The following is a 10,794-nucleotide window of genomic DNA, read 5'->3' as shown; positions in this document are numbered from 1 at the left end:
CAACAAAGTAGAAATGACTAAAAATGACTCAATTAAAACAAAATTTAACTGGCCAAGTTAAAGTAACTTATTTTCTTTGTTGATTTTACTTAAAGGGATGGTTCGGAGTAATTTCAACCTAGGGTCCTTTGCACCATGACCTCGAGTTTTTTTTATGTAGTTTTAAAATAACAGGTTGCAGTTCATCACATTATCGTTTGTCAACATTTGTTGTCTAATGAAATTTCAAGACATTCATGCATTTTAAAGTGTCCAAATACTTTTTCCAACCACTATATAACATTAGCAGTAGCCTATATTGATGAACAAACCGCGGAAAGGACCGTCCATACTGTGTCATATTGTTTTAATGATACAGAAGGATGTGAAGGTTACACTGATGTGTTTATTTGACTATTATGTAAATTCTGTGGTGTCGAGATATCAATTTGAAGGAAATGTTAATGTATTTGCACGTTATGTGATAAATTATTTCAGTTCAATGAGAAGAGTCCTTTTTTTGGCTCTTTGTTTGCATACAGACACAACAGGACGTGGAAACATCTGTGGAATAATACGTGCAGCTTGATCTTCGCTGTTGATAAAATATGCAATACAAACATGTTTACATTTACAAAACCATATCAAAAGATAGTACAATGATATTTATTAACAGCTCATAATATATTTTATGCGATCATAAGTAGTCGGGTATATACAACCCCAAATCCAGAAAAGTTGGGACATTTTTTAAAATGCAATAAAATTTAAGAACATGTGATTTGTTAATTCTCTTTCAACTTCATTTAACTGACAACAGTACAAAGAAAAGATTTCCAATGGTTTCACTGAACAACTTACCGGTAATTGTGTTTTGTAAAAGTAAACAAATTTTGATTTTGATGACTGCTTCAAACTCCAAAGAGGTTTGGACAGAGTTATAAAAGTGAACAGCTTATAGAATATCGAAAGTTAAACTCTTTTGAAACAGTCCACAATAAGGTGACTTGCTAATAGGGGAGGGTATTGTGATGGAGAGTAAAGGAGCTACTTGCTACTGCGTACACTACTCTATTCATGCTACTACCAAAAAAATGTATGCACCTCTTGAGGGAAATAACATCACAACATTTATTTCCATCAAGCGGTGCATCAGGTTTTGCTCAAGATCTTATATTGACGATGCAAGAGTCCAGCACTCTGTAAAGTCTCCTCCAGCACATCCCAAAGACTTTCAATGCATTTCATTTTCAGTGAAAATGATTCTTCATGCTCCCTCACAACCATTCAAGCCTGATGAATCTTGACATTGTGATCCTGGAATATGGCCATGATGTTTCTTCATAAATGGATGTTTTAGTAAAGAAAAGCTACAGACTCCATCAATTAGGATCAGAAGAACTGTTGCCAATTTTTTTTTAAAAATTAAAATAAAAAAATGTTGGCTGGGCAGTGCATTTATACTTTTATAAACACTTTTATAATGATTGTTATTTAAAAATACTAACATGGTACTACCACTGTACTTTTAAACATGTACCAACATGTTCTTTTTGAAAAAAACATATCATACTGTCACAGTCCTTTTTTTTTTTTTAGTTTTTAAAAAAATATATGCTCTTCAGTGAAGTAAAGATAAAACGCTTCTCTTCACTTCATTCTTCGGATCAGGTACGTGTTCTCTGTTTCTCTGTCTCTCAGGTCATGGTTGTAGAGTGGACTCTGCCGATCTGCCCGGCGGCTGTATTTGACTACCGACTGTGTGTTTCCTCCTGTTGCTGCTCCAGTATTCAAATGCTGCCATTCTTTATAACACAGTGGTAGAGAAAGACTAAGAAAGAGAGCTGAGCGAAAATAGAAAAAGTTGTAGAGTGACTCTTGGTGTTTTGTTTTTCTATGTAAAACATGTCAGGAGAACTGTGGTAGATGTCCAAAGAGAGAAAGAGAGACACCGACACTTCTCATTCTCTCTACGCAAACTACAGCCTCGACATCCAGGACAAGAAAAAAGAAGAGACATCTTTCCAGAGGATGAGTGAGTAGTTGTGAATCTACATATCTTGTAATATATTTGTGTATTTGGTTTCACTTTATTTTGGTGGCACATTCTGTTGACTATAAGTAATGTTGCTTACTAACTCTCATTATAGTGTTAGTAGAGTATTAGTAGACTGGTAGGGTTAGAATAAGTTGACATGTACTTGCAAAGTTACTTATTGTCAGTTGGAGGACCATCACAATAAAGTGACATTTAGATATTCAAAAAAATGTTTGCTAATAATTTACTCACCCCGATGTCATCCAAGATATCCATGCCTTTCTTTCTTCAGTCGAAAAGAAATGAAGGTTTTTGAGGAAAACATTCCAGGATTTTTCGACACAGAATGGACTTCAATGGCAACCAAATATCCCAATGTTCAAAGAAGGTTCAAATGTCCGTCTCAATGCATCTTCAAAGTCTCGGCACGATCCCAGTCGAGAAATAAGGGTCTTATCTAGCGAAACGATCGGCCATTTTCTAAAAAAAAAATATATATATATATACACTTTTTAAGCACAAATGCCCGTCTTGTACCTCTCAAAGATGCGCCACGTATTACGTCATCACGTTGGAAAGGTCACGAAAAAATTTATTAATAATAAATTAAAACAAAGATGTCGGACGATTTTGAAGTTGGAGGAGAAAATTAGTTTTTCGCACTTCCCTACTTTTTTGAACCGGAGTACACAGACAAATAACTTAGATGACGTGACCCGTGACCTTTCCAATGTGATGACGTAATACGTGACGCATCTCAGAGATGTACAAGATGGGAATTTGTGGTTCAAAATTATATATTTATTATTATTTTTTGAATGACAGATCGTTTCGCTAGATATGACCCTTATTTCTCAACTGGGATCGTGTAGACGGACATTTGAACCTTCTTTGAACATTGGGATATTTGGTTGCCATTGAAGTCCATTCTGTGTCGAAAAATCCTGGAATGTTTTCCTCAAGAACCTTGAGAGACGACTGAAGAAAGAAAGGCATAGATATCTTGGATGACATCGGGGTGAGTAAATTATCAGCAAAAAATGTTTTGAAAGTGAAATAATCCTTTAAGCACAGTCTACTAATACTTTAATGAGAGTCAGTTGACATGTAGTTGCAAAGTTACTTCATGTCAATAGAGTGTTTTAAAGGGACCATCAAAAAAAAGTGTTACATTGCATTTTTATGTCTACTGTCTTTGTACCAAGTAGAACTGGTGATATTAACGCATTGGCTCTAACATTTTCCTTGACTTGATATTAGTCAAGCAAAATATATGGCTCAAAGCCCATCGTTTATTAGTCAACCATTGAAATGCAATGTCTGTGGCGTTTAAATGAGGTCATGCCGTCAAACTCGTGGACCAACAAGGACGTTGGAGGTTTTTGAAATGTACAAATGTGACCCTGGATCAGAAAACCAGTCCCAAGTCGCACGGGTATATTTGTGGCAATAGCCAATTATAGATTTTTCTTTTATGCCAAAAATCATTAGGATATTAAGTAAAGATCATGATCCATGAAGATATTTTGTAAATTTCCAACCGTAAATATATAAAAAATATATATTTTTGTGAGTCAATGCAGCACAATCGCCAACATAAATGGACAACTTTAAAGACGATTTTCTCAATATTTAGATTTTTTTTGCACCCTCAGATTCCAGATTTTCAAATAGTTGTATATCGGCCAAATATTGTCCTATCCTAACAAAACATCAATGGAAAGTGTATTTATTCAGCTTTAATTTAAAAAAAAATGTACCCATAAGACTGGTTTTGTGGTCCAGGATCACAAATGTGTCTTCAGTCATAACCTTCAGGTATGTTTTCTGAAATCAGATATTCAACATTTGATGATTGAAGATGTAGATAATGGAAACTGTCTAACCCCTGGTTTCAAAGATAAGGCTTAAGCTTAGTCCCAGACTAAAATGCACATTTGAGTACGAAATGTGCCAGTGCCGTTGTTTTGTCTCCAGTAACAAATAACAGTAATGTTTTTTTAAGGCCTTTTTATAAAAGCTTCTTAAATGCCCTAATTGAACCAAGGCCTTATCCTGGATTAATCTAAGCCTTGTCTGTGAAACCAGGCCTTAGTCTATCTGTCCTGTCTGTTTGGGCATGTGCACACCAAACTAAGGCAATAGATTATCTGCTTTTTATTTGCATTTTACGCAATCCTCTCGAATCCATTCGAAACCCACTCAATTATATACAGTATGTCTGTAGAATAAGAAACAAATTGTAGGTAAATGCTGAAACATTCAGCTACATTTAAATGCATCGTATTTGACTATACTGGCATCGTAAATGTAAACTATGATCAGTTGAGGCTAAGTGGACCTCTAATGAAGTAACCCGAACCTTTCTGCCTGCATTATGTGCGTCAGTAATGGGACACCCTTCCGCTGCTTTGCATATTTTGAGCCGTTCTTTGATGGAGACCTATAATCATTTCCAAGGCAAATCTGTTATTGAGAACAGGTCAGCGTGGGTGGAACGACAAACAACAAGTCTGTTTACCAATCGCACTACGTTCTCTGCGAAAGTTGTATATGGGGGACAAGAACGAGAACAAATCTGCAGCTTGATCAACCAGTGTGTGTTATTTCCACTGAAGCTGTTTGAGCATGAAACCCTTGCTGTTAAAGAGCCTGGTGTGGAATACACCGATGTCCGAAACACATGATGACCATATGCAGGGCTCATAAATCTACAAAAAAATATTTGATTTGATTATTTTAACATATACATTTCATTTGTATTTTGTATTGTTTTGTTGTTGTTGTTGTTTTTGAAGAAAAAGAAAAACTTTTAATTACTTTTATTACTTTTATTAATTTAGCAGATGTTTTTTATCTAAAGCAACTTACAACATTGGAACATAAGCAAATCACCACAGATTTTATTTGTATTTTTTATTTTTGCAGACGCTTTTAATCAAAGCAACTTCCAACAGCAGAACATAAGTAATGTGTCAAGGAGCCAACAATATTCATAGTGTACAATGCCAGCTTTTATTTTATTTTATATTTTATTTATTTTGTATTAATTAATTAATTTCCTTTTGTATACACTTTTTCCAAAGCAACTTCCAATAGAAAGACATAAGCAATGTGTCAAAGAGTCAACAGTATTCATAGTGTACAATGCCAGTTTTATTTATTTATTATTTTACATTTAAGCATTTGACAGGCGCTATCCAAAGAAAATATTCGTAGTGTACAATGCCAGGTTTTTAATTTAATTTTAAAAAAAGATTTATAATTAAATTTTAAATTATATTTTATTTTAATTTATTCATTTAGCAGGCGCAGACGCTTTTATCCAAAGCAACTTTTAACAAAAGAAAATAAGTAAAAATGTGTTAAAGAGCCAACAATATTCATAGTGTACAATGCCAGCTTTTATTTAATTTAATTTTAATTCATTTTATTTTACAGACGTTTTTATCCAAAGCATCTTCCAATAGAAGGACGACATAAGCAATGTGTCAGAGTTAACTATATTCATAGTGTACAATGCCAGTTTTATTTATTTTTTTATTGTTTTATTTTTTTACATTTGTGCATTCGACAGGTGCTGTTATGCAGAGGATATATTCGTTGTGTGTAGGCCAAGTTTTTTTTTTTTTTTTTTTTTTTTTAGGTGCTTTTATCCAAAGCAACTTCAATAGAAGAACATAAGCAATGTGTCAAAAAGCAGACAATATGAGTAGTGTACAATGTCAGGGTTTTTAAGACTAACTAAAGCAATTAGTCACAGAGCCAACAATATTCATAGTGTATAATGCCAGTTTTTTTGTTTTTATGTCATTTTTCCTATGGGTGGTGGTAGAAAATACAAGAAAAATCCATGAAACAAAAGTTTTTCTTGTTCTTCTCCAGACATGGACCTTGAAGATGTCCTTTGACTTCCCTCTCTCTCGCCTCCCCCCTCTGTCATGGAGTCTGACCCGAACCACCTCCGTGACCCCTACAAACCCGACGCGGATGAGGCCGAGCTGCCCGATCTGGAGTGCGCCATCTGTTTCTGCCAGTTCAACAACATCTTCAACACCCCTAAGGTGCTGGAATGCAAGCACACCTTCTGCCTGGAGTGTCTAGCGCGGATGAACGTGAAGTCCGCCCAACCCAACACCCTCCAGTGCCCGTTGTGCCGTGCCTACACCCCGTTACCAGACTTGGGTCTTCCCAAGCTTGCGAATGACTCCACGGTGCTGTCCTACCTCCCGGCTGCCATGCAGCACGTCTACAGCATCCGTTTTAATCGCACCAAAGGCAAACTGCAGGTGAAGAGAGTGCCCAGCTCGGCCCCGGCTCTAACACACACCATCAGGCATAGTCTGGACGTCGGGAACCCAGCAGGAGAGGGGGGGGATGGCGCCTCGGCCAGAGAGAGGTCTGTGCTGATCACCATACTGCGCTCGCCACTGTGCAAAGCTTTTATCATGTGTACGGTGGCCATAATGACGATCATTCTCATCATTGTGATCCTCGTCATGCATAAACCTTCTTAGATTATCACTGGCACTGACAGCAGACGCGTCAATACGGCAGCATAAACAACAAACAAGCAACATGACGAGCATATTTTTGAATGTTTCCATATGCAAATCAAACTGTCATCTCATCATGGAAGTCTACTGCTGTATTTGACCGCTGAGAAGGACAGTGGATGCGAAAAAAGTACTGTGACGCTACCATGGTATGCCGACTGCCATGGTACATGTGCAAGACACTATGGCACCTTGTATCTTTTTATTCATGTCCCTTAAAAATACTGTGGTAGACTACTTTACAGTATACCATATGTTTTTGTTCGTGTGTGTGTGCGCGTGCGTGCGTGCGTGCGTGCGTGCGTGCGTGCGTGCGTGTGTGTGTGTGTGTGTGTGTGTGTGTGTGTGTGAAAATTCTGTTTTTAGGAGGCACTCATAACTGCACCTTATAAAATATCATATGGTTGGGTCATGCACACTGATGGTACTGACTATGGTACTACATGTAATGTATGTTATATTTTAAAATGTATGTTACTTATGATATATTATAACAGTTTTTTATTCACATTAATCTCTCTCTCTCTCTCTCTCTCTCTCTCTCTCTCTCTCTCTCTCTCTCTCTCTCTCTCTCTCTCTCTCTCTCTCTCTCTCCAAACTAGTTAAAAAAAACTAAAGTTTCAAAACGACTTCATTGACAATCATCCCAGCGAACAGAAATATGTTCTAATAATATGTTGCTAAACATTATTTATGGATGTTCTTTGAACGTTGGACGTCTCAAAACGTCGTTTAAAGCTTGGTTTATGCGAACATTCAATTTTGCCTACATCATGTGAACTAACTTTCGAATGTTCTCTTTTGTATGTAAAAAATGTTAAATGAACGTCCAACTAAATAATTCAACTGTGAACGAATGTTCTATTTAACATTCTCGAAGAAGGTTTGTTCATAACTTTGAGAGAACAATGTTAGCCAAAGCTCTGAGAACATTCCCTGTTAGCTGGGAGAGAGCCATCAGCTGATGTACATTATAAAAACAATCATCTGCATCCGGTTGTGCCATAAAGTGGCATTACCACAGTATAGAGTCTTTTCTTGCTTTATTACATGTTTTCTGCTCACTGAACTGAACTCCTTATGTATTGAATTAGATTTGATTTAGCTTTATTGCCACGATAAAAGACTTTGCATTGCCAAAGTATTGGTAAATTATAGGCACACACATTTTCACACAATAAAAAAATAAAATAAACAAAAAAAAAAAGAATAAGGCAAAACCAGTACAGTACTACACAATAATGCGTCCCAATTCTCTCACCTATGCACTATTCTATGACGTTTTATTTTATAGTGTGAGTTGTGTTTACACACTGAAAATCCCAAATAGAAAAAGTAAATTTTTAAACCCGGATGACGCACTTGTTGGACACTTCATGGGCAACTCCACTTTTAGATACACTCCTGAACTTCCCTAAACACTTCCCCTAGGGGGAATCCCCACCGCATTTTGAAGTGCATTCAACTTTGTCAAGTGGATGAGGGAAGTTTATTTGGATAGACCCTCGAGCCCTCGATTTTGGGAGAGGGAGTGAGTGAGTCTACTCGACATCAGGCAGATCCATAGACCACAATGCACCATGACTGTGACGTCACAGCAGATCACGCTTGATTTACCCACACCCCACACAACTCTAGTGTATGATATTGGGAGTTATTTTATGGGTACTCAAAGCACTTTACATGGAAGGGGGAATCTCCTCAACCACCACCAATGTGCAGCATCACCTGGATGATGCGACGGCAGCCATATTGCACCAGAACGCCCACCACACACCAGCTTACTGGTGGAGAGGAGACAGTGATGAAACCAATCAGTCAATATGGGGATTATTAGGAGGCCATGATAGACGGCGGCCAATGTGCTAATTTGGCCAGGATTTTTATGGCCACAATTTGGCCACTCTTTTTCGAAGGACATCCAGGGATTTTTAATGACCACGGAGAGTCAGGATCTCGGTTTAACGTCTAATCCGGAGGACGGTGCTTTTTGATAGTAAAGTGTCCCTGTCCGTCACTATACTGGGGCGTTAGGACCCACACAGACCATAGGGTGAGCGCCCCCTGCTGGCCTCACTAATACCTCTACCAGCAGACACCTGGTTTTCTCAGGAGGTCTCCCATCCAGGTACTGACCAGTCTTCAACTTCAACTGCTTAGCTTCAGTGGGCAACCAGTCTTGGGCTACAAGGTGACATGGCTGCTGGCAAAGCTGACCTTAAGCTGACTTATTGTTTATGGTTATTTTCATTTGTGTAGTTTTTTTTAATATGTTCTCTGACAGTCCAGGCATACAGACCTATAGAATGCTGTGTAAAACAAATTTAATAAGGAAAAATTATTAAATCTCCATTGCAGAGTCCAAGTGATCAAGGGCTTAGTGCGATCCATTTATTTCAAGGGTTTCGCCAGTAGTGGGCACTCGTGCAACGTACGCAATGACCTACATCTGAGTGAACGAGACAGGGAAGTTAGTGTGGGAAGGGCAAGATGCCAGATACTATTTTGAGTAGGTACTTATAATTAATTACTTCACAACGGCTAAAAAAGTATGTTATATATGTTTTGAGTTCAAAGTTTGACTGAAGCCCCATACCGAATCGCTTAGGGCCCCCAAATGATAGTCCGCCCCTGATTAGAACTACAAACACAAATAAAGTGTTAAAAAAAACTACAAACATGACAGGACATATAAAGATAAAGGGGTTTGGGTGATTAATATAATCAGTAACCTGACGAAAAGATATTTAGGCTATTCAATGTTATCCACGTATTTCATCTGCAACAGCATTAAGATCTTCTGTGTTTTGTCATTAACTTTTTTTTAATTCATCATTATGCAAATTGCAAACACGTAAAGAGAGTTATCTGACCCAGGGCTTGGCAGATCAATGTGCTAGGCTATTTCTCTCCGAAACGGTAGGAAGTTAAATTAAGGGTAGGCTACATTTACACGACAACAAGCTTAAAACTGAAATGTTTTTTTCTTTGAGTTTTCCATGTACAGACGACACATTGTCAAAAGGGATCTGCGAAAACGACTAAAAATGTATTGTAATGTATTCTGCTGCCAGGCCATTAGATGGCGATGAAAAACGTAATACGCATGTGCATGACGTCATCGTCTTCTGACATTCGCGTTTTTGTTGTTTACACGGAGACCGTCTTCAAATACGTGCACTTTGAAACCAGTTTTCAAAAGTTTCCGTTACGCTGTTGTCATGAAAACGAACGGCCAAAACGCCCATAAACAGCCCCTAAATGTGGAGAATTCAAGATTGTTCTGTGACAAGATGATTGACAAGGCCGTTTAAACAGTGACAGGATGCATAGTAGGCTAGTATTTTCCAAGCTTGCTATGCTACACACTCAAAACTATGCGCTTATACAATTCATACAATACTTAGCTTAAATAAGTACGTTGTGTAACTAATTAGTCATAATAATGATTTTGTTTCTTTTATTAAAACCCTTTGCCTGCTCGACCAAATGGTTGAGAACATTTTGAGTCACTATATTTTATTGAGAGGAGTACCTAACTTAACTCAATCTGTTTGAGCCATCTCTCTATCATCTTTGAGGTATGTTATGCCAAAAAAAATCCACTAGATGTCACAGTGTCAATCAATAGCACTTTGTTACAAGCATACTGTCTATGGTTACAACACTTCTTCTAACATGGATGTCAGAAACAAATAATCACTCCTGCCATGTGAACTCTTGGTGAAATTTTGCAAGGTAAGAATTTTTTTGTTGTTGACATATTACACTGTAAGAGCCCTAACTTTACAAAAGTATACTTGGTGCCATGAAAAAACTTTCGTATGTTTTTAATAATTTTTCAAAATCATGCTCAACCAAGCGGTTGATTTGTCACATAATGGTTAACTGCCACCCCCCTTTTTGAGAATGGAAATTAAAATGCACTATTAAAACTTGGTTGTAATTCAAGAATGCTTTGGAATATAGACCTAAGTTTGGTCTTGTTTTAAAGAAAACACTCAGCAGATTATTGCTGAAGTGAAAGCACTTCAGAAAATGAAAGTATGATAAAGTTATGGAAGTTTAAATTTACAGTAAATCAAATATACTGTACTTAATATTTTTTCTTTTATATAAATTACATATTTTACAAAATATGTTTTACTATAAAATCACTATAAAATCAAAGCCATCAATCTAACCAAGTGGTGTTCCAAATTTGAAGTTGATATCGCAAAA

General features: G+C 37.1%; 1 protein-coding gene across 1 annotated transcript; it reads left to right on the top strand.

The window, feature by feature from the left end:
- The first annotated feature begins 1,859 nt into the window (after window positions 1–1,859).
- Window positions 1,860–7,149, top strand: LOC306996028 (E3 ubiquitin-protein ligase RNF183). The gene is made up of 2 exons (XM_079608115.1): window positions 1,860–2,014; window positions 5,903–7,149. Exon 2 carries the CDS (start codon window positions 5,959–5,961, stop codon window positions 6,532–6,534), a length of 576 nt encoding a protein of 191 aa, XP_079464241.1. The 5' UTR covers window positions 1,860–2,014; window positions 5,903–5,958; the 3' UTR covers window positions 6,535–7,149.
- The last annotated feature ends 3,645 nt before the right edge of the window (window positions 7,150–10,794 follow it).

Source organism: Phoxinus phoxinus (genome assembly GCF_949152265.1).
Source record: "Phoxinus phoxinus genome assembly, chromosome: 3".
Classification (NCBI taxonomy): domain Eukaryota; kingdom Metazoa; phylum Chordata; class Actinopteri; order Cypriniformes; family Leuciscidae; genus Phoxinus; species Phoxinus phoxinus.
Note: the sequence above shows the minus strand (reverse complement) of the source record. Positions and strands in the feature narration are given on the sequence as shown.

Bases quoted from the DNA above. Each gene is read 5' to 3' on its own strand.
- LOC306996028 (XM_079608115.1), top strand. From the start codon at position 5,959: ATGGAGTCTGACCCGAACCACCTCCGTGACCCCTACAAACCCGACGCG.